This window comes from Oreochromis niloticus, linkage group LG22, assembly GCF_001858045.2.
Source record: "Oreochromis niloticus isolate F11D_XX linkage group LG22, O_niloticus_UMD_NMBU, whole genome shotgun sequence".
Classification (NCBI taxonomy): Eukaryota; Metazoa; Chordata; class Actinopteri; order Cichliformes; family Cichlidae; genus Oreochromis; species Oreochromis niloticus.
In genome coordinates, this window is record NC_031985.2 from 37,936,516 (window position 1) to 37,960,878 (window position 24,363).

General features: G+C 41.6%; 1 protein-coding gene, 1 long non-coding RNA gene and 1 other non-coding gene across 8 annotated transcripts; 1 reads left to right on the forward strand and 2 right to left on the reverse strand.

The window, feature by feature from the left end:
- The first annotated feature begins 71 nt into the window (after positions 1-71).
- ppp1r11 (protein phosphatase 1, regulatory (inhibitor) subunit 11) lies at positions 72-5,512 on the forward strand. Its single transcript, XM_003458516.5, has 4 exons — positions 72-326; positions 456-569; positions 1,858-1,966; positions 3,701-5,512. The coding sequence occupies exons 1-4, from the start codon at positions 216-218 to the stop codon at positions 3,883-3,885; spliced, it is 519 nt and encodes a 172-aa protein (XP_003458564.2). The 5' UTR covers positions 72-215; the 3' UTR covers positions 3,886-5,512.
- A 5,549-nt stretch (positions 5,513-11,061) lies between these two features.
- LOC100710365 (uncharacterized) lies at positions 11,062-24,181 on the reverse strand. 6 transcript variants are annotated; one of them, XR_003215907.1, is made up of 8 exons: positions 23,416-24,181; positions 22,824-22,898; positions 22,600-22,640; positions 22,062-22,091; positions 21,726-21,774; positions 20,568-21,576; positions 18,966-19,100; positions 11,095-13,015 (listed from the first exon to the last, which is right to left on the reverse strand). It is a non-coding gene; the product is annotated as an uncharacterized LOC100710365 (long non-coding RNA). The 6 variants fall into 6 exon arrangements; XR_003215906.1 differs by having other exon boundaries at positions 18,966-19,194; XR_267787.4 differs by having other exon boundaries at positions 18,966-19,385.
- LOC112843650 (small nucleolar RNA SNORD52) lies at positions 22,495-22,561 on the reverse strand. The gene has a single exon (XR_003216118.1). It is a non-coding gene; the product is annotated as a small nucleolar RNA SNORD52 (small nucleolar RNA).
- Positions 24,182-24,363: the final 182 nt, after the last annotated feature.

Consider the following 24,363-nt stretch of genomic DNA (forward strand, 5'->3'; position numbering starts at 1 on the left):
ACAGCGTTTCTAGCAATGACTGTAGTGTTTTCTACAGTCACTGGTTTCAAGTTAAAGCTAAGAGGAACCGGAACATCCTTCCTGAGTTTAAAAATAAAATAAATTGTGGAAACAGAGTTTTCTATCCAATTAACTATCTAAACCATTTAATTCCACACATTATATAATGATATAGCCCAGCGACTACTGTCATGTGATTATTTTTGTGTGTGGTGATGGTTCCCAGAGCTGATAGTTTTAACGAGGAGCCGTGCGTTTCCGTTCCGACCCTGGCTAACGCGTTTTGTGCTTTGACTGTAGCCACCGCTGCCCCACACCTAGTAACTGTGGGTTGACATTTTTTCCATTCAGTGCGATTTTTGGAGTTAAAGAGCGGAAGGTTAGTCGGTTAGCTGTCGACTAACGCGGTGTCGCTCATTGTTGACGCTCTGCTTCGTTTCTTTTGCATCTTTAAGCTAGTTAACGGTAGCGTTAGCAAAGCAGCGGCAGGGATGGCGGAGGTTCCAGGAACATCCAGTGAGACCATAACTGAGACAGTTCAGACGAGCACACCGCCGCCGCCCCAGCAGGTAAACGATGGACAGCTGTTCGTGAGACAGTTGGACTGCTCTGGCAGCCAGTGACAGTGTACATTAAAGAGATCAGCGTTCATGTTATTACACGGGAAGCTTCGTGAGGCCTGATATGTTAGTTACGTTAGGCTTATTTAAATGACAGGGCTGCTAGTAGCGCGGTAGCATTATGGAAAGCCGATAGCGGGCTAAGTGCTGAATATCTCAGCGTTGCTGTGTGAAAGTTAAACAGCTTTCAATTAACAACCCGAATCTGTAGTATTGTTGCATAATGTCTAAAGCAGCAGGAGCATCCGGTTTACATGTTAAATACACTCTGTTCAAATCGTATTTCAAGTTGTACTGCTCAGATAAACACAGTCAGACCTCCATTACCTGAAATTCCCATAGTCAGTTAGAGTGGGAAAAAGATGTAGCGCAGACAGGCCCATCTGTTGGCACCATGGGGCAAAGGGATTGGTCTCTGCTAGCATACATACCCGGTAACCCCAGCTTTGTGTCATTTCTGAGGCAGGTGCTCTTTAATAGTTTGTACCTTAAACCCCCTCACCCCTCCCAACCCTCACGGCTTGACTTTTTTTTTTTTTTAAAATTGTTGCACATTTTTTTCTTTTTAAATATGTGCATAGTCCTGTTTGACTTTTAAATAAGAAGAAGTCTTAAAGGATATTAAGAGGCATACTCGTGTTTGGCTACAACATACTTTGTGTATCATTTTACACAAATCTTCGTAGTCCTACTGATACAGACTGTTTACTGCAGATGTTGTCATAATTAGAAGTATTTCAATACTTATAGGGGAAATAATTTCGCCTAGGGATCAATAAAGTATTCTGATTCTGATTTCAGTGTTTGCAATTTATTTTAAGTTAGGCCTTTAAAATATTGTCAGACTGATGGTCATGGTATGTAAACTGGTTCTTATATAGCACGTTTCTGCTCTGAGCATTCAAAGCACTTTCCACAACTTAACCCATTAGCGCTTGTATCTGTCTAACATTCATACACATTTAGAGTCTGATACATCAGAGGAATAAGTCCTTGGGGTTAGTATCTGGAGCAAACAGGGATCAAACCACCAACCTTCTGATTAGTAGGTGACCTGCTCTATCACCTGAGTGAGGACATGTTTTAGAGAGCAAGAAACAATAGCATGCCCATGACGCCATAGAGAGAACAAGAAGGTCCTACAAATGATAGATGTCATGGAGTGTGAGTGCAGGATTCACAGTTCATACTGTGGTTTGTTTGTGATGTCTCACAGTAGACCTCTTACATGTTACAGGAGGGACGAAGCTTGACAATCAAGTTGAGGAAGAGGAAGACTGAGAAGAAGGTGGAGTGGTCCAGTGACACTGTTGACAACGAGCATTTGGGAAGAAGGTCTTCAAAGTGTGAGTTTATCTTTCTTCCAGCACACAGGCTGAGAAACATAATTAAGCAAATATGGCCACCACCAGTTTTCAGTGTTTTTAGATGGCCTGTTGACTTTTACTTTTTCTTTTACTGTTTAGGTTCAGTGCCAAAACTTACAATTCAATTCAATTTTATTTATATAGCGCCAAATCACAACAAAAGTCGCCTCAAGGCGCTTTATATTGTACAGTAGATCGCACAATAATAAATACAGAGAAAAACCCAACAATCATATGACCCCCTATGAGCAAGCACTTTGGCCACAGTGGGAAGGAAAAACTCCCTTTTAACAGGAAGAAACCTCCGGCAGAACCAGGCTCAGGGAGGGGCGGGGCCATCTGCTGTGATTGGTTGGGGTGAAAGAAGGAAGACAGGATAAAGACATGCTGTGGAAGAGAGACAGAGATTAATAACAGATATGATTCGATGCAGAGAGGTCTATTAACACATAGTGAGTGAGAAAGGTGACTGGAAGGGAAAAACTCAATGCATCATGGGAATCCCCGGCAGCCTACGTCTATTGCAGCATAACTAAGGGAGGATTCAGGGTCACCTGGTCCAGCCCTAACTATATGCTTTAGCAAAAAGGAAAGGTTGAAGCCTAATCTTGAAAGTAGAGATAGTGTCTGTCTCCTGAATCCAAACTGGAAGCTGGTTCCACAGAAGAGGGGCCTGAAAACTGAAGGCTCTGCCTCCCATTCTACTTTTAAATACTCTAGGAACAACAAGTAGGCCTGCAGAGCAGGCAAGCACTGTGGTATGTTTTAAGATGCTGGTGGTTTCGCAGTGGGGTTGTTGTTATCAGTGGGATTTTCTGTGGGCGTCCAGTGGCTCGTCTGTTGGGATTCTGCAGATTATGAAATAATTGAAAGTCATCATAAAAAAATGAAAACTAAATCACAAAAACAAAACAACTGATATTCTGCTCTTATGCTGAGTTTGGAACAATGGAATATTTGGCACAGGGCTGTAGAGTCAGTCCTGAAAAAGCTGCTTGTTCTGATGTTTCATGAAGTTTGTCCTTGAAAGAAACTCTGTGATTTTATTATCAGGAAAAAAAAACAAGAAAAACAAAAACTAGTTTGAAATGACAATAAAGTGCACTGGCTATGCTGCCCAGCACCGTTTGTACTGCCGCGCTGCACCCCTGGAATCAGTGCTTTCCATATGATTTTTTTTTTTGCATCATAAATTTTCCTCCTCAGCATGGTTGAAACGGTGTGTCTACAGCAGAGACTGTTCTCAGTCAAATGATGCACACTTATTTATAAAGCCTGGACTGTATGCAGGTGTATATAATGAGTGACTGTACGGTACACGTGGTTTTCCTGTTTAACTGACATGCATGAAGTAATTACAACATGTAGTAGCTGTACCGAACGTGCTTCAGCGTGTCATGATGCATTGCATGTCATTAATTTTCCCCATGACATAATCGAGGCTCAACTAATTCATTTTAATAGCCTTAATCTTTCTCAGTACCGTGCACATGTGTAACGTGCACTAAAATGGAGCTAAGACCCTGAGTAGACCATGGACTCCTGCCTCAGCATCATCCTTCTGCACGCTTACTACATCAAAGACACAATATCTGTTTAATCCCATGCTCCTGCAGTTACTGTTTCTGAAGTGAAAGTATTTTTAATTTTCAAATGATGAACTTGGAGCTTCATCTGAGCCAGCAGCATCATGAGCTGCTTGTTGTGTTTCAGGCTGCTGCATTTACGAGAAGCCCCGACAGTTTGGAGAATCTTCCTCCGAGAGCGAGGGAGATGATGACGATGAAGGCTGCGGCAGCGCTCACTGTATCCTGGGCCACGGCAGGAGAGGCCATGGACAGACGGGGGGTGGGGGGACAACAGTACCCCCAAACTCTGGGGGATCGCACTCGCACTAACAAAAAGCAGGGCTGATTGTGTGGTCTGAGGGCTCTTTGGTGCCACGACAATGACACATTAAAAACAAACAAACTGCACTCTTGTTTTAGTTTAGTTTCATCACTGAGGTTCAGGCCTGACGACTGGGCTTCTGCCCAGAGTCTGAAAGTCCCAGCTGCTGCCGCACGACGGCAGCCTCTGTGCTGCTGCTCCTCTCGGGGAAAGTCATAGCCACGTCACGGACTCGTGGAAGATACTTTGCCGACCTCAAAGTGTGCTTGCTATTGTGCCAACTTAAATATGAAGCATAGACTGGCAACTCGTTCAAATCGCATTGTGATTCTAATTGAAATCAAATAACAGTTTCAGCGTTTTTCCAATCAGCTCCACGCAGTGTGCATGACATCACTGCTCAGCCTGATCTGTCGACCTAACACACTAGGAAAATAAGCACTGAGCTTTGAACTTTATTCTTTCCTTTATTTGGTTTTATTGAGTTGTGCTGTCAGGTTGGGTTCCTTTATGATCATCACCTAGGTGACACGTATAAACCCCATGATGTGGAGGTTTGAAATGATTATTTAGAAAAGAAAAATAAAACTTTTAAAATCGATTTTCCTTTTTCCAGAAATGTTATTTCTGCAGATTCCACAGTGCACCCAGAAGAGCTTCACAGCTCTGTAACAGTCTAAACGGATTACTTCCTGTTACTTCCTAGAACTTTAAATCATTCCAGAAGTGGTCATCAGCAGCAATGTGATTGGTTCTGACTACATCAGATGAGTGCTGACTCTCCCCAGCAGCATGTGGGACTTTCTGACTGCAAGGCATCAGTTTGGAAAAGGTGACAGCAGAGAGAGGCCATCAACTGCTGTCTGCTGGCAGAGTTAAATGTATATAATACAGCATATTGTTTTTTTAAAATGTAGTTTTCTAATTTATTTGCTGCTCTTAATTCTGAAATCGTCCATATTTGACATGTACCTGAGCCCAGCGGGTTAAATACTGGACATTTAGATTAGCTTCATATTTGTCGTTTCTGAGCTGTTCACCAGATTTACAGTGAATGCTGAACATATGAGCCAAGGCTCTGAATACAGTTTGGTTCACTGAGGTGGGCTTTTGTGAGCTGCTTTTCTATATCTTCACTGTATGGAGAGAAATTTGCCTCTGTGTATGATATGATTCACAAGCGTAAACTAACATTTACAAATGTGTACAATCATTTATGTGCAACTTTTCAGGAGCACATGCTTCAGTCCACACACAAATATGAAGCAATCTGACCACATGTAAAACCATTTTACAAATGCGTAGACCCAGACCTGAATAAATACTGATTATTTATGCAGAGTTTATTAAGTTCAGCTTCACGAATCCAGTAATTTTACTTTTCAAAAACCTTTGTGTGTACACGTCTAAAACTGCATGTAACATCTCTCTCACTCATTTAAAAACATTACATATGTGTGGAATCGCCTGATACACACAGATCACCTCGCATGCCAACGTGTGGTTTTGAGACAGATTTAGCCGTGCCAGCTTGGCACAGATCCACAAATATGAGATGCACCCAGCTCCCAGTGTAAAACTGCTTCAAGTGTATACCTGCATTTCTTTTTCTAAATAAACAGAACAGCTCATTCAGTTCAGTTCAGTTTTATTTACACAGCACCAAATCACAACAAAAGTCGCCTCAAGGCGCTTTATTGTGCACAATACAGTAATACATACTGAGAAAAACCCAACAATCATATGACCCCCTATGAGCAAGCACTTTGGCGACAGTGGGAAGGAAAAACTCCCTTTTAACAGGAAGAAACCTCCGGCAGAACCAGGCTCAGGGAGGGGCGGGGCCTCTGCTGCGACCGGTTGGAGTGAGAGAAGGAAGACAGGATAAAGACATGCTGTGGAAGAGAGACAGAGATTAATAACAGATATGATTCAATGCAGAGAGGTCTGTTAACACATAGTGAGTGAGAAAGGTGACTGGAAGGGAAAAACTCAATGCATCATGGGAATCCCCGGCAGCCTACGTCTATTGCAGCATAACTAAGGGAGGATTCAGGGTCACCTGGTCCAGCCCTAACTATATGCTTTAGCAAAAAGGAAAGTTTGAAGCCTAATCTTGAAAGTAGAGATAGTGTCTGTCTCCTGAATCCAAACTGGAAGCTGGTTCCACAGAAGAGGGGCCTGAAAACTGAAGGCTCTGCCTCCCATTCTACTTTTAAATACTCTAGGAACAACAAGTAGGCCTGCAGTGTGAGAGCGAAGTGCTCTAATAGGGTGATATGGTACTACAAGGTCATTAAGATAAGATGGGGCCTGATTATTTAAGACCTTGTATGTGAGGAGCAGGATTTTGAATTCAATTCTGGATTTAACAGGAAGCCAATGAAGGGAAGCCAAAACAGGAGAAATACATCTATATTCAGAACATACAGCAATTACTTAGCATATACTCACTGCAGAGAATGATCCACAGTGATGTACAGCTCTGGTGTTACTATGTCTGCAGATGAGCACTGGCTGACTTTTCCCAGCAGATTATTTAAACCATATATTAACCTTCATAGGCTACTGTGTAGTGTCTGTAATTGCTTAATCTATGTTTTCTGGTAAAGGGGTTATAAGCTGTTCTATTTATTTAGAAAAAGAAACACTTTTTTTTACATTTTTACACACAAAGGTTTTTGAAAGGTGGAATTATAGAATTCGTGAAGCTGAAGTTAATGAACTGTGTGTAAATGATCAGAATGTATAAAGTTTGTGAAGTAGTTTTACATGTGGTCAGATTGCTTCATATTTGTGTGTGGATTGAAGCATGTGCTAATGAAAAGTTGCACACAAATTATTGTACAGATTTGTAAATGTTAGTTTTCTCTTGTGGATAATATTGTACACATTGGCAACCCTTATCAGGTAAATTTCTCTCCATATCATTGGGCTGTGGAAGACATGCTCACAATAACACAAACTAACCAATGGAGGCAGCAGATACGAATTAGTGTATCCCATTCAAATGGACCCATATTCAAAACATAAGTATTTTGCAGGATTAGTGCCTTTCTGTAAAGTGTTCCCCACAATCAGTACCACCTTTTACTGTATTAGGAAGTAGCTCTACGAAAACAAAGTGATGGGAAAATAGAATAAAGTCAAACATTTAGCCTATTGAAATGTAGTAAATAAACACAGTTTAATCACGAGTACATACGCATGCTAAAAATGTTTTAATTTACATACAAAACTGTTTTAAATGAGTTTCTAACTACTGTTGTATAACTAGAGTTTGCAGATTAGTCACACAAATTCATCTTGTTTTGTGTCCCATTGTCTGATTTTTATCAGAGACTTTGGCAGTGAGCTGGTTATAAATACAAATATTAACTAAGCTTATATATTTCTAACAGAATTGGCTGATTATAGGCTTTTTTTCTTTTTAAAAAACCTTTAATGTCATTGGGAGTCACTTTGAAAATCGGTATTCTTTTAACTAGTTGGATTCTTGAAGACAGTTTCATGTGTGATGAGGATGTTTATGTTGGATGAACTGAATTAAAAAGCTGATTTGGTCAGGATCATGTAAACCTGGATTAGTCAGACTAGATCTGAAGAATGGAGTCCTGGGTAGTTTAGCTGTTTGTGTGGTTCAATGAGAGGAGATACACGGTCGCCTTACTTGAAAGGTTTAGCTCTCCGACTCTTATTTACAATCACTCTGTATTCTGACCAAAGCTCATTAACACAGAAGGAGGCGGGGGTCTGTTTAACCTTTAAACACTTTCATGGGTTTAGTTTTTTTTGATTGTTTAAATTCTTCGTGTCCACTGGATAAAACCAGTCTGCCAACTTGAGATTTGAGTTCAACTGCTTTTTCATTTTTCTTTTCCTTTGGTAGGCGTGGTGTTCACAGGCTCAGCAGTGGTTGTCAGCAGCAGCGTGGAAAAGTAAGAAGTTGTGTGTGTGCACTGATTCACTACAGTGTTCACGTTCCTGAGCTGCATGTCAGCCAGATAAACAAAGCCTCAGTGAGGTTGAGGGGTGTTTGTGCTTTTCCTGCTGCGCGCGCTACAGTTTCCTCGCTGTGAGCTAAATCAATAAAGACAGAGCTTTATATGATTTGAGGTTCATTGCTGACCAGAGTGTACATATGTAACTGTCTAACGTGGCACAGAGAACAGGGGGGTGAAGCTGCGTGAATACTGGCCCAGGCTTATTTTTCTGACGTCTCTGCTGTGACCAGATGTGGCGAATACACACTCCATCATCGTCATCATCCTCATCCAGGATGGGTTCAGACCGTGGGTTATATTCACATCATCTCCACCAACATTTCCTGTACTGTCCACACACATTGTTACATATGTACATTGTTCTTGTAACAGTATTGCAGCTGTCTGTACATATACAATGAATACACTGAGATCAGATTTAATGTGAATTAAAGTTTTGAACTGTGATTAAAACTGTCTTACTGATGTGTGCTCTGTGTGACACAGGAATAAATGTTTAGTCATGCCCCATCAGGTCTCCCCAATGGACTAAAGAACAAATCTGTGTATAAACTCTCAGACAAGGTAAAATCCACTTTCATTTATACAGCACCAAATCACAACAGCAGGCAAAGACCCCACAGTAACAGACAAAGATAAAAACACCTAAATTGTAGCTTCCACTGTGAAAACAAATGGTTGTCATGCTTCTCAGTCACTTCCTGAGCCTCACCTTGAAATGGCTTAAGGTTTAAAGGTTGGCCAGTAGTTTGTGCTGACAGCTGACTGACTGGAGTTTCCTGTTGGTGGATGGTGGAGATATGTCCAACATCAACTGACAAAAACATTACAGCTTCAAGTTATTTGCAACTTTGCACTTTCAGTACTGTGACTTCCTACATTGCTTCACTGTTCTGTTGCCATCATTATTTCTTTCCAGTAGAAGCAAGCAGCTGTTTCCTGGCTGCTCTGTTTTTTAGGCCTTTAAAGGCCCAATGATTGTGAACACTCAAGTGACACAAGCGCCACCTAGTGGTTGGTGTAAAAGCCAACTTTTCACTGTGAAGTCTTTGTCCACGACTCCATGATTTGTTCCATTTGAAGGGTACGATTAAGACAGTGGTTCCCAAACTTTTTTTTTTGCCATGCCCCCCTTTTTTACAAGAAAAATGTTCGCGCCCCCCCCCCGCACAAACACATCCTCCAACCACACACACCCATATTTTGCTCCATTGCGGTTTATTTCACACCTCAAACATTTAGTAAACGATTAAGCAAATACAAGTAAACGGCAATAAATTACAGGTAGTAATAAAATATACTACTAACTCTTTTACGCTGCGTCCACACCTACACGGGTATTTTTGAAAACGCAGCTGTTTCTATGCGTTTGGGCCTTTCGTCAACACGTAAACGGCGTTGCGATTCACCGAAAACGGAGATTATTTAAAACTCCTTTTTTGCGTTTACGTGTGGACGAGGATTACAGAGTTCGTCACGCAGTATCAAAGGTATGTGCCTCTTTTCACGTCACGCTGTGCACCACGTTATTGTTTACATGAGATGAATTGCAGAATGGCAGATAGAGACAAAATACTGTTAATCTGACTATCTGCAGGTTTTACACGCAGTTACTGTCCCTGCATTTAGAAAGGCAGAGGCGTCATGGTGTAATTATTTTATGTGTAGTTGTTTTTTTCCTGTGTAATAATATTCAACATTGCTGTCAATACATTTTTCAAAAAATTCAATTCTTCACCATATTTTCCTGTCTTTGGCTTGGAAGGAAGTTGGTTTGGAAACATATTTGGCGATGCTTCATCTCCTGCTTTGCGTTTGTGTGGGAGCCCCGTCAAAAACCTGTCCACAGTGTCCAAGCGCTCTTTTTTTTTTTTTTCTTTTCATACCGCGCCCCCCTAGGGGGCGGGCCCCACACTTTGGGAACCTCTAGATTAAGAGATATGTGCACTAACATTTGAAATGTTAATGAAAGGTTTTTGAATGGCCCTCTCTCTGCAGTATTTATGTATTTTGACCAATCACAGTACAGGGGAGTACCTTTCCTAGGTCTAGACCCTAGAGACAGAAATGGGACTCGTAAAAGTGTGTAAAAAACAAAAAAAAACCCAAACTCGTGTGTGTGTGTGTGTGTGTGTGTGTGTGTAATACCAACCAGATAAAGAGTAAGATGTGTCTCGCAGGAAATGGGACAAATAAGGATTGCTCCTTCATGTGAGCCCTGCCTTAGTTTGTCAGACTACAGTCAAAATCAAAGCTGACATTTAAAACAGACGTCTTCCATTCTTCATGATCTACTAAACACAGCTAACTTTGGCCAACATCCCAAGGTAAAATATACCTTAGAATTTATAGTTTGAAAATACTCAGGTCTTTTTTAATGCAGATTTAATTTCATATGATGGCTCCTGGTGATTTTACAGCGTGATGTGGCAGGTATCAGTGATCTGTTGAAACTAACTACAGGCTACAGATGTTCACACAGCCTAAGATGCTTTTAGGCCACTTGTCAGAGTACCATGAGTGTTACGCATCTGATTTGAAGAACGCGCTGACCACTTAATTAATTCTGACAGTTAAAAAAGGTCATCAGCTGTGTGCAAGTACATTTCCCAGCATGAATGGAAACAAATGGAAGTAAAACAACAAATGCATCAACCATTTAAAACAATCAAGTTTAGCTGGCTATTACATGCAAAGACTTCAGTGTGGTACTGGACTCTGGCTACAAAAGGTCATTCCAGCACAATCCACATAACTGACCACCAGAGTTTGAAGATTTACGCTGAGAAGGAAATCAAAAACAAAGACGGCTCTACCAGTCGCGGCGGATGGCAGCTAGGAATCTTTCCCCGCTTTGTTTCTTCCAGGTTAATACAAGGGATCAGCAACAGGCAAGTGATTAATACAATAAGAAGTATACACAGAGTAAGATTTGGTGTAACCTGTTTACTTGAACAATATTATATAATCAAACATTTTCAAACACTTAAATATTTCATTATGTGGCCAAAAACAGGAAAAACGCAAAATTAAGATTGTAAGATTATAGAAAAAAAATACCATATCATTATTTGAATTGTGATGGACAAATATAGCATGGCCAAAGGATCCAATGATGCCCTTTAAAGCTGCATCCTCTGAGGACTCTTCTACGTTAGAAAAGCAGCAGATTTACATCTCTTACCTTAAACTATCAGCAAACTCTGAACTCTGTTGTGCCATGAAGTGCAGTGTCAGTAAGGGTTTGATTTTACGCTATATTTTCATCAACATAAATTCTGTAGTTTTGTTATATGTCATGCAAAAATAAGACACGAATATTTCAGTTCATTTTGCCCAAAGTCCATAAGTGTTATTGGAATAAATGGTTCAGCGGTAATATATACGAGAGTAGTGGTAAATGGAAAAGCCCTCCGTGACATTTCTGTGGAGGAAAAGTGCGACCTATGTTGTGAGTTAAGTTTCAAAAAAGCAATATCATGGCACAGAAAACAACAAAAGGCAGAATCTAAGTGTACACAGAAAATACTTTAAAGTCAGCTGCTGGTATTGTGCCAGTTCCTAAAATCTCACATATCCCTCACAGAAAGCAACAATGAGTGTAGTGCTCCTTCAACGAGTTCATAGTTTGAATGTAGCATCGGCTGCAAATGGATGTCAAGGTTTCAGAAGACTCTACAGCTCAGATAGATCTGCTGTTTGATTCACCGAACATCTGCTCACTTATAAATGAACGGCAACCATCTCCGTGCTGAAGCTACTTCCGTTATGACTTGAAATGAAAGATCTGAATTAGATTTCATTAATCTTTTGCTCTTTGCCTAAAAAAAGAAATTTAAATTGCAGACTACTCTTGGCTTTAGGAGCTCTCATGGCTTTAATACAGTCTATGCTGTAGTGTGCATGTGCTTGAGTAGGTATAGCTCACCAGTGGTGTTTGCTACTAGCTCAGCCCTTGTCCAGGCTACACAAACATTCACATTAGCTCTCTGTCCAACTGAGTGAGCCAGTACTGTGTCCTGGATACAAACTCAAAGTCACAGGTCAGTACCATCACAGACTCCAAACAGGGGTGGGGACCTCCAGGCCTCGATGACCGGTGTCCTGCAGGTTTTAGATGTCACCCTGGTTCAGCATGATTAGTTCATTAGCAGGCCTCTGGAGAACTTTAAGACATGTTGAGGAGGTCATTTAGCCATTTAAATCAGCTGTGCTGGATCAAGGGCACATCTAAAACCTGCAGGAACCAGCCCTCAAAGCCTGGAGGTCCCCACTCCTGAACTCTGCTGACATGGATGATGCAGGAATAACTTCCTGATTTCCCAGCAGCCGGTCAGATTTGCAGTGATAGACTGCTGAACAGGGAACAAAGGTTAAAGTCAAGCAAATTTACAAGGCCAAGCTTCAACTGAGTTCAAACTGAATGGGGCCATAAGGCAGATTTAAATTTGCCTCTCACACACAATGAACATGGTCAGAAGAGCTAAACATTAGGAGGCACACTAAAACTGGCCAGTGGATGCAGGAGCAAACTGTTGGTGTTTGGTGGTGTCTGTTCAGTAAGACTTCTGTTCAGAGTTTATTCCTGCTCCTCGCTGTGTTCAAGAGACCCAAAGATCTTTCTGCTTCACCTCAAGTGTCTCAGTGATGCTCTCTTCATAAATGCTGCATCTGTCCTCTCTAAGATTTGCTGTTCCAAGTTCTACTCACCACACTGGAGGCAATCAGCTGGTCTCAAACCAAGTGACTGTCTCATGGGAACAGTAGTCCCACAAACAAGAAGAAAATAGAAACAGGTACCTGCTGGTGTTTTCCCCTTTCACTTAAGCATTCTCCGAACATTCATGAGCTCTTCTATTGTAGATTACAACAGTAACATAGTTACCAGTGAGAACATTCTGGTGACAACAGTGAGATCAGCTGAACACAGATGCAGATCTGTAGTGCTGGACATAAAGTGACACAAGTATCATTTCTCTGAATATGAAATTAATGTGCAATACAATTCTTAAGTTACGCTGCAGAACACACGCTGCAGTCCACAGTCTGTGTCAGTCCCACCGCTGTGATGTCAGAGGGCTGGAGGAGGTGTGATACAGCTGGAATACTGGTGATGCCAGCAAATTCTCTCCATCTGTGGAAGACACACACCGAATAAACAGCCAGTCAGGAGACTACAGCGATCACTGCACGTGTGTGCATGCTGCCTGGTATGTCTCAACAATTAGCTAAGAGGCAACTGTAACATGGTGGTTGTTGCCGCTGTTTTAAAATGACCAAAAACTAAACTCTGTTCAAGAGGACAGGTTTAATGAAATCCTGTTAACTGTGACATGAAGAAAACACTTGAGATTTTTGTTCCAAAAACAGAGCCAACCTAAAGAAACTGCCTGTGAAACCAACCTGCTGACAGTTTGTTTAAAACAACTTCCTTTTCTGAGCTCTCAGTTCATGTCTTTAGAAATAATGAAATCCAAAATAATCAGTCTGATACACAACAAGTGTTTTCAGCCTATAATTGCAGGACAGAGACAACTATCTGTAGAGATTTCTTCATAGTTTGCAGCATTTCTTTCCAAAACTGGCTCTGTGGACACTGAAGTACCTGTTATGCCGTCAGTCGGATCCCCTGTACTGATTATTGCTTTTTTAAAAGAAAAATCAAGCCAGCAGTGTTTAGGAAGCATAATCTTTAGTCTGTATGGGTCTTTTATTTTGAAGAGGTAAGCGCTTCTCTTTGTTGTTCCAGTGTCTAACCTCATACTTTCCTCATTTGCTCTGTGCAGCCTGACGTGGCTTCCATTAAAAACAAAAGACCCGATGCCATTTTTACCAGTAGAGGCGCATCTGAAATAAGCATTGGCACATCTGGTGGAACTGCACGCTCTGAGTGACAGTCCCACCAGTGTCCTGTTCAGCTGTTCTACAACTGAACACAGGGCTCGGAAAATTTCAAAGTCTCTGGTAGCCCTTCGGGCAGGCACTCTTCAGTTTTTGGTAGCCCAAAATAAATGTAAGTAGCCCGAATAAAAAAGAGCAATTTTTTAATGTTTTGTTTCCTTTACAATATTATACATTAAAGTATAATATTGTAACGGAAACAAAAATTAATCAGAAAATTGTTAAAATACAAATCACAACAACTGTATAAATATCACAGTCATCAACTCAAATACTTGTTTCTAATTGAACAGAAATTTCTATGAACTTGTAAGAACTGTGTAGAACAGGGGTGCCCAATCCTAGTCCTCGAGAGCTACTGTCCTGCAGCTTTTAGATGCATCCCTACTCCAACACAGCTGAATCAAATGGTTTGATGACCTCTTCAGCATGCCATCAAGTTTGGCAAAGGCCTGATAACAAGACATTCATTTGATTCAGGTGTGTTGGAACAAGGATGAATCTAAAAGCTGCAGGAAAGTAGCTCTCGAGGACTAGGATTGGGCACCCCTGGTGTAGAACATGAATCAGTCTGTGTCAGATCCTGAATCTGAAATTTCCACTGAAGTCAATGGTAAACTTTGACAATGGTAGTTCGCTCTTTGCAACATAGTACGCTTTTGAAAGATTTTTCAGGACTTCTTCTTGTGCTTGGTTTATTTTTAGTATGTTTTTTGCAATTGCTGTTTGTTCTGGGAAAGATATTGCAGACTGGGCAATAATACATTTCTTGCATTTCTCATGGGTTCTGATGGGGTCTTTCTTAAAATTACTGGTCCCAGTTACAAAGGCGTTTGTTGACTCAAATGAAATGAAACTCACGACACACCCGGCAGAACATCATGTTATTTAGCTCGTCATATTCCAGCCACATAAATTCTTTTGTCCATGAAACCAAAAAAGCTGAGCTTTCTTTTTGCCTCATAGTCTGATTTGTCATAACTTTTCCGTTTTGTGGTCGGCTTTTATTTGGCTGCCCCTTCGTCACCCTGACCTTTATTATTTGGCTCAGCAGAACTAAAATACCAGCGTAAATCCTGCTGCTTTTACACACGTACTTACATAACGGTCAGCGATTCTCTGCGCAATCAACCTCTCACATGTTTAAGCTTGCTGTGGGAGATTTCACTTGTCACGTTTGAATAGTAAGCTAATGAGTGATAAGACGATGTCAGAGGAATTGGTGCGCAACTAATCGTCACTCACAAATCAGTGCTGCCGCTCTCTACACACAGTTCGCGCGATCGCAAAATGAAAGTGAAAGCAACAAACAAGCGCAAATTCAAACGCGATTTCAATATGTCACATATTGACAGAGGCTCATCGATGCCAATGACATAATTACCCAGCTACATTTGCGAAAGAAAATGCAAAAGCATTGACACATATTTTTCCTTCCTATGATAGCCCGACGGGCAGGGCTGAGATAGACTTTGGTAGCCCGACTGGAAAAATCGCTAGCCCCGGGACGTCGGGCTAGCGATTTTGCGAGCCCTGGAACATGTTTCCATCTCAGAGGTGAAAGTTAAACCAAAGGCCTTGTCAATGCTACCACTGCTTATCACTGTTACTTAATGTTGCCTCTGGTAGTCATTTGAGAATTTAATTTAAAGTTCCAATCTACATGAATGAGAAGAATGCTGGTACTTTTACTTCACTGTCAGCAGGACATAAAAACTCCATGTTGAGAAGTACAGTCAAATCTGATAAAGACACTTAAAAAGTTAGATGTCTTTTCCCCAAAGTAAGGTTTAAAATGCTTCTTATAGTGCATGTTTTTCTTTTACTTTGCTTCATTCAAGACCGGGCATGAGCCAAACATGTCAAAGATCCGTATCTCGTCAAACATGAAAGTTTGCTAAACCTGATTTGTGAAACAGGCGGATGTATTCAGTACTTTCCCATGTCACAGTAAACATAAGATGATGATGTTCTTCCTTTGTTGGAGTTTAATCCTCCCTTTGGAGGCCTTCCTACTTGGGGGGGAATACATGGTCTCAATAGCAAACGTTTAAACGTATGTCTCACACAAAACAACATCAGGCACCTTACATACAGAGTAACACACTTTTGGTTCACATAAAAACATGTAGTTAAATCACCAATAGGCTGCAACTAGTAGTGATGGGATTTCCGGTTCTTTTTAGAGAACCGGCTCTTTCGGCTCGGCTCACTAAAAAGAGCCGGCTCTTTCGGCTCCCAACCGGCTCTTCAGCTTGTTTTGTTGCTTTAATTAATTTATTATTAACAACAATATAAAATTATGCACAAAACGAATTACTAATGTAAAAAACAAAAACCGTTTTATTTATATATGTTTATATAAAAATATATACGGTGGCCCCTAGAGACAAAGCACGTACAAACTCCAAAACACATTTCTAGCGTTAACCGAACTTCCAAAACAGAGCTAACTAGATCACTTAAATTACACAACTGAAAGCATATGTGTATTGTTTGTGTATTTATACACAAGCACTCATATATATTCAAATAATCAAAAAAAACCAAAAAACAAAAACGGGACAATGTTCCAGAAGGAAAGACTTCCTATTGTGGTTGTGCACAGTTGGGGCTAATAGATTTCAGTTCACCTACACCTAGCAGGGGATGCATGTCTTTAGGGTATTCCATCAGTGCCACTGTTAATTTTTATATTTTGGTTCAACACATTATAATCAATCATCTTCAAAGTAAAAACTGGGTTACACCAGTCTTTGCGGTCTCGGTTTTTTTATGATCTATTATGTTTAGCATTGGTTTGGGTACTGAAGGCTGTGGTCTGACTATTATGTAAGTAAATAAAAATAAAGAAATATGTTGAATTGTGTCTAAAATGTTAATTTACCTTTTACTACCACACACCAAATCCAGTCGTTGGTACTTCCTGGCTTGTGTAGCCACTAGGTAACAAAAGCTCAACACTGCGTGTTTTGGAGTTTGTACGTGCTTCGGGGTTTGTACGTGCTTTCTCTCTAGCGGCCACCGTAAATGTATTTATTTATTCACTCCACATAAAATGTAATAAATAAATCATATAATACAAAAACCAACTATTTACATTTCAACTTTTAACTATTTAAATTTTCAGCTTTTTCCTTTTAAACAAATTTAAACTCTTTCTCTCCCTTTCCCTCCCGCTCTGTTCCTGTGCTACTGCGAGTGTAACTACCACCCCTCCCCCCTCTTCCCAGCGCAAAGCACAAGGCTCGCGTGCGGAGTGAAGCGGAAAAAAAGTGCGAGAGAGAGGGTGAGAGAAAGAAAAAAAACCCATGGCTCCCAATAAGGAGCCGGCTCGCGTCGTTCACTTCAAAGACCCGGCTCTAAGAGCTGTTTCGTTCGCGACCGACACATCACTAGCAACTAGGGCTGGGTTTAACGATTTTAGTTTGAATAAAGTGATATTGATTCATTAAATCCTGAATCGATTTTTAAATATAAATGTGTTTTATCAGAAACACCAGAATCACCAGAACAGCTGGGATAGGCTCCAGCGCCCCCCGTGACCCTGGAAAGGATAAGCGGAAGCGAATGGATGGATGGATGGATGGATGGAAAAGCAAGTCGTTTTTTCCTTTGGATGCAATCCATAGTTGCTGTTATGCAATGTCTTCCTCACTGAATGAACTCTCAGTAATAACTGCTAGATTTTCCCATGTATGTTTTCAGGGCTGGACTGTGGAGGTAGCATGGGCTTATTTTAGAAAAGCCACTTTAGCTTGTTGTACATCTCCTGATTACTGCTGCAGCTCTGTGGTTTGTTTTGGCTGGTCACCGGCATTCCTTTATCCTTTTCAGTCTTTATTCTTTCCTATGTGGAGCACACACAGCACAGAATGGCAGATATACTCAGGAAGTAGAACATCCACTAATCCTAATTTAATCATTTAATCAACAACCATCCTAAAGGCAGATCCCAACATGAGGACATAACCAGTGTAAAATTATTAATTAACCAAACTTCGGTTCCATCATTTTTTAACGTAGTCTCGAGTTATTCATTATATTCACACATTGTAAACTCCGTCAGCTTTCCTGACTTGCATTGAAAGGCTTGGATGTGAGCATGTGCAGTAGCCCAATGCTGATCTCAGAGTAGAAGACTGACACGCCTCAGTGCAGCATAAAGAGCTTCAGTGCTGGATTTTAACGTTTTTTTGGAAGTCTGTAATAAGTGTGTAACAAAATGTGCAGCTGACACATCCAGTGTTTATTAAAGTTAGTTTTCCAGCACTAACTATCTCAGCTAATAGGTGCTTCACAGTTAGACTTAACTATGAGGGAATATTAGGGCCACGTTGAGAATAAAGTCAGAAGCTTGAGATTAATCTCGAAATGCTATTTTGGTGCCTGCTTTGAGTCAATAACAACTTTAATCTCCACATTTTGAATAATACATATATTTTTATTCTTAATGGGGCCCTAATACTCCATCACAGTTAGGAGAGAAACTTGTACCGAATGTGTCGAGGCTTTGTTTCACAGACAACACCAGCTTTTCTTACCACTGGTCACAGAATGCCCCAAACATATTTTAGTTATTTCAACTAAAAGTGAAAGTAAACAAGTTGGCGCCCTTTTTCTATTTTGCTCGAGCTGACAGAGTGCATGTAGTTTGATCCTCCAGGTGTTTGCAGAAGGTAAACTCCATACAAATAACCACAGCTCTGGCTGTGTTAGCTTAGCTGCAGAGTTCACACTCAGTTAAGTTTGTTAAAGCTGTGTGAAGCCCAGCAGCTGATAGTGGATCTTACTCACAACACACAATCATTCAATCTTTACAGGGAAATGGTTCCTCCCAGAGCAGGTCTGAGCTCTGAGCTGGTTTCACACCACTCAGAGAATGTTTTTTTGTGTTTCACTTGGTAACAGGGTTAAAATAGATCCAGGATGTCCCTGCTGTGTTTGTGTTGGATGCCCAATGAAAGAGCACTGAGCATTTTTCTCTTCTTCTTACAGTAGTTGATCAACTTACACAGACTCGTAGTGTTTAACTATGTAACAACTGCTAGCCCCTAGACTAAAACGCCTTCAGTAAACAGTTGTATTATTCTGAAGCTTTGACAAAAAACAACACAATAATGTTACAGAAGAAAATTAAATCTGATAACTTTGACAAATATAACAAGAATAAAGGGACTCACCTTTAATTTGTCTTTACCTTGTCTATGACAGACACAGGCTTGTCTTTGTGTTCCTTAGTGTCTCTCATGTCATCGGTGTCCTTTCTTGTCTGGTCATTCTCTTCCTCCACACCTAGCATCACACTCTGTCGAACACTGACAGAGATCACCAACGCCTGAATGATGCCATAGATCAGAGCAAACTGCAGGAGATACTCCTGGATCAACCAGAGTAATCCTGCCATTCCAACTGTGGCAACAAAAAACATAGCCATACCATGAAACCACAATCTCAGTGCTCCCTGGACACCCAGCACCTCCAGGATAAGCTTGGCAGGAGGTGACACAGTCCACAGGAAGCCAACAACAAACAGGTCAAACAAGTGGCGTAGGAAGTTGAAGCAGATCTCGTAGTGCTCTGGTACAATCTCCACGTTCCAGCTGTGAGCAAACAGTCGAAAAGGAGAAGTCAGCTGAGAGGGAGAAGGGGTGGGGGACGGAGGGGGGGTTCCATAATCAGAAAAGTCTCCATCAGTATCACGTTCCCATGGATCTCCAGTCCCACCGTCACGTTTCCTGTGTCGTAGTCCACTTAGCTCAGTTTTCCTTGGCCACAGATAAGAAGTTGGAAGATATCTATCCCACCACCTAGGAACCAGTACAGTTTCAGTCTCTTGCTTCCCTGCTGCCAGATCTTCAATTTTAATAGGCTGAAGCTTCTCCTGTGCCTCCCAGTACTCCTCTACTGGACTGCTTAATTCATGCTGACGTCCCCATGCACCCCAGATCCAAGCGCTCCAAGCCTTGATGCCCCAACCACCACTGCCACGCAGCTTTTGTTGCTCAGCTGTCAAAACGTTAGTGTCCTTTGACCTGGCACCGCTGCTGCCCCATGAGCGCACCCACCCCCACGCTTTGCCCACCACAGCTGTCATGTCTGCTCGCGGCACTTGTTGGAGCTCGGTTAAAATCGTCAGTTCTCACGTCCTGTTGGCTTCCTGAGCTTCAGAGAAAAGCATGCACGTGCTGTCGGTGTAGCTATAAAGTTGAAATACTTGTTCAGGAGGCCTCAGGCCTGAGCAACGAGACGTCCTCGGGTCATCGCCACACCTGTGGGTGTGTTCGAGCAGTTCAGCAGACAAAAGGTTACACTCGCCCCCACCCTACATTAGTTACAGGGCTCTGCTCTTAACGAGACTCCACCATTGAAAGTCCAGAAGAACAGGCTACATGTTCGGTTTCAGCTGACAACCTTCGAGGGTGCTTTCAGTATTTCGGCGACACCTTAGCATAGAGGAACTGGGAAAGTTGACGAAAGCTTCAGCTCAGTGTTAGCCAACAGTTAGCTTATTCTTTGACCAGCCCTTCCTAACAAAAAACAAAAACTTTTTTTCAGTCTCTCGAAACACATTTGTTAACTCCTTAAACAAGTAGAAACGTTGGTTTGCGCGTGCAGTCCGGTATCCAGCTCCACGTCAACATCATGCAGCTTTGCTAACATACAGCAATCAGCTGCCCTACAGGTTACTCACCACTGAGCGAGCTGTTTAAACTTTACCTCACATATGATTTTTCGGTGTGAACAAACGTGTCAGTGATAAAAGTCAGTAGCTAAAAGCTCACCTTCGCCGCTGTTAGCTGCTTTGTCAGAACCCAGCTAGCGCTACTCGTTAGCATGAGATTACTGTATAAACAGACAAGTTGCTCTGCTTCAGGACGTCGTGGCTCAAATGTCTTCTGCGGGGAGGAAAGTCCGTGTCCACTTAAAGCTAAGGGAAGGCTGGTACCACTAACAACACTCCTAGCAAGCACAAAAAGGTCGACTGAACAGTTTCCCCGCTCATTACGAGAACAAAGACGACGGACTACCGGGTCGCTTTCAGCCTTCAAAATAAAACCATGGTTACCGTCAGCGGGTCAGGCTCACGTGACACTCGTCCTCTTCAGTGATATGTTGCCAATGTGTAAATGTAGCTTCGCAATTCAGTCAATTTCACGGAGGGAGATGTTTGTAAAACACATGTCAAACTACATAATGTCTCAGGTTCTGGACACACTTTGTTTTGATCGCAGCTGTGTAGAAAACTTGACCAAGCAGCTTTGAGCTCGGCCTTTTATTCCTTTGCATGAGATAGTTTAATGGGGTTTGATAATTTTGCCACATCACTAACATTTAATTCCAGTTTAGCCATGTGCAGCACTTTAAGAATGCAATATTCACAGCCACCCATCAGTAAAGTTTCACACATTTAGACATGTAAAATGATGTTGTACTGATGTGTAAGAGACCCTAAACCTAAAAGCTGCTTGGGGATTATAGTTACAACCATCTGATCAGTGCAGGAGAAGAATTTATGGCATAACTGTCACCCACTGAGATTAGCCTCCAAAGCACACTGCTCAGAGTTTACTGTGATCAATCCACTGAAGAAAAGAGCCATTGGTCATGTGTGGTCAACCTTTATTGTCCTTAAATACAGTGGTTTAAAAAAAAAAAAAAGTTCAACATTCACACTGATGAAGACAAGTTGCTTAAAGCGATGGAAGACTTGCACTGCTCTGGCTTGATGCTTCCATCAGATGACAGACGAGCATCTTCAGTGCTGGGAGTGCCACCTCTGCAGTTACACACCTGTCAAAGGACAGAAATGAGTTGAGACATTTAAGAGGGTGGGGAAACTCATTGTCACACATTGTAGTACATCTCCAACTTACAGCACACACACTGCATTTTCCTACTGCAGCAATGATCATTTGAATAATCCACATACTCACACCAACCTGCTTTCTGTTCATGAAGGTCATCCAGCTGGGGCTGCTACAGTCATGCCTGACAAGATAACAGTGATGAAATCACAAGCGCTTCCTCATCCATATATTCAGCAAACACTCCAGTCTGAGTGTCTCAGTGCGCTGCGAGTAGACTTCAGTTAACATCAGTAGAACCGAATAACTGAATCATCATCGACTCAGACAAAACAGCAGCTCCATTTCAGCAAGCCTGGATAATTTGAATACACAGGCTTAGCTCCGATATCTTAGTATAATCTGTTCGTGATCAAGTATGGTCACAGAGGTGATGTAACACCCGAAAATGAACATGCGTTTCTTACTTACAGACATGGAGACCAGCTGTGTGCAGACGAGCTACAAGACAAAAGAAAGCACCATTAGCACCTAATTTGTACCAGTGAACATATTCACAGAAACCATGTATATGGATGCGTTACCCATTTACTGCAAACACTTCAGACCTGTTACATGACTGTACAACTTCTCCCCATGAGAAACTATCAGTAAGGGCCCAGATGACTGGGACACTTGTTTCAAACATCTGAAGTATTAAAATGGTAAATGTGTTTTTATCTTTTACATGTGCTAAGGTTTGGAGACTGTTAATCAAGTGCATACCTGAGTATGACTACCTTTACTCAAAGCAATGAAGCACAAGAGCTTTAAGTGCGTTCTCTTTGTTGGACAGATTTGAAGAAAGCCCAGCCATGACTTAATGTCTGTGTAATGTGCAGTAAATGGGCTGCTGTGGGTTTTGTGGTCAGTGCACTGTGAAAACAACTTCATGCTTCTCAGAGACTCTAGTCTATGCAATCATCATCCCACATTAAGGCACAGAACAATGTTTAGAGTCCAGGCTTACCCAGAAGAGCCATGTCCAGCAGAAAGACTGTGCTGGAGTGCCTGCAGAGTACAAAGGAGAGTTTTAGAACTGCTCTGATTGTAGCATTCACATTTTAAAAAGTAAAATGCTGTTCAGTGCACTGTGAAAGAGCTTCATTGTGTATTCAGAGACTCTAGTCTTATGAATCATCATATCAGCATACTATTTTCTCCATCACATTAGAGGATCTTTTTAACACTCACCGTCAGCTCGCAGCTGCAGACTCACTCTTATGTCCCTGTGACACACACTGTTCTGCATCTGCTCTTTGCAGCTTTCTGGAAAAGAGGATGCAATATCTGGTCAGTGAAGTTTTTATATGGTAAACGTTCCCTTTAGAGCCATAGTCCATCTTCAGAAAGATCTACTTCACAACAAGGCCTTACATCCCAACAATATTTATTCCCAGGGCTTTAACCCATTTCTAAATATAACAGCTTCACTGTGCTAGGGTAGGTAGCCGCACCTCACCAGCATTACTATGTACTGTTCTAATTGGCTTGCTTTGTAAAATGGTATTACCATATCCCAGTTAACTTCTACACATTTGCACTGATTACAATTTAGGTGGGAAAAACGCATATTTCACCTGCTTTGCACCAAGTTGTGTGGATGCGGCCATCAGCTGTTAGCCGGACAATTTAGCATTTTAATACTGTCCCATTATAACGCCTTACTGCAGCATAGCCTAAAACTACGGTAAAGTATCTGATTAATACTAGATGATTACTCATTCCTACTAGTAATTTAAATTAAAATCGCCACCGAAAACAGAACCTTTGATGTAATACTCACACTCCTCTTCTAACAGCTTCTCCGGTGGTAGGCTCTGTAGATTCACTACCTAACCCCACGTTTTCTGCACGGAGACGAACAGGACCGCAACGAGGCCAAGCTCCTGGCCACGTGCTGAGCACCTGACCCGCGGATCACGTGCCGCTCGTCCCTCACGCTCTGCATCATGACTCTGACCACAGAGCTCTCCAAATAAACCCTCCATTATCAATTCAGAGCGTTAATCTGTGTAAATGCTAAAGTCTTAAACACCAGCTCCTCCTTCCTCCACAGCCAGGACCCAAAGGCTGAGCAGGAGCGCGCCCACAGCTTATATACCCGGGTCCTTCACCGCTACCGGACTTTTGGAGGCCCGAATAATGCCTGTTTGGGCCTGAATAATGCCTTTTTGGAAGTCAGGCCCCAAAGAAAATGTGAACACTTCATAGCGCTGTCAGTTTGTGTAAACAAGCTATAATACACAGATACGATATATTTAAAATACTATACACAAGAGAGCAACGATATTAAAACAATACACTAAGTCTCTCTCTCTCGCTCCCCCCCCTCTCTCTCTCACACACACACGAAATAAATAAACTTAAAAACGAACAAATAAATAATCACGATGGGTGAGTTAGTCCACGCCGGGTGCACTCTGAGCTTTTTTTCCACCTCCTACTCCTTCAAATAAGTTCTATCTGATTTCATTGTAAAGTCAATAATGTGTAAAAGGCGAGATGTTCATTATAAGCGAATTTCTTAGGCCACCAATAAAGCTCTTTGAAAGGGCTTTTACTGGTGAAAGGAGGAGGTCAGATGGCCTGCTGCACCACACCTATTTTTCTTAATGAAAACGGCAAACTACAGTGACACTGTGACTTCATCTGATACCCACAGACTAAGAATTAAGTTAGAAACAGGAAGTTTGAGCCATGGTTTGTATGTATTTGTGTATTCAGCTGTCTG

Excerpts from the sequence above, each read along its gene's own strand:
- ppp1r11 (XM_003458516.5), top strand. The coding sequence starts at position 216 with ATGGTTCCCAGAGCTGATAGTTTTAACGAGGAGCCGTGCGTTTCCGTT. Across the intron at positions 327-455 it reads CTGCCCCACACCTAGTAACT|CTAGTTAACGGTAGCGTTAG; the intron begins GTGGGTTGACAT and ends TGCATCTTTAAG. Across the intron at positions 570-1,857 it reads CACCGCCGCCGCCCCAGCAG|GAGGGACGAAGCTTGACAAT; the intron begins GTAAACGATGGA and ends TACATGTTACAG.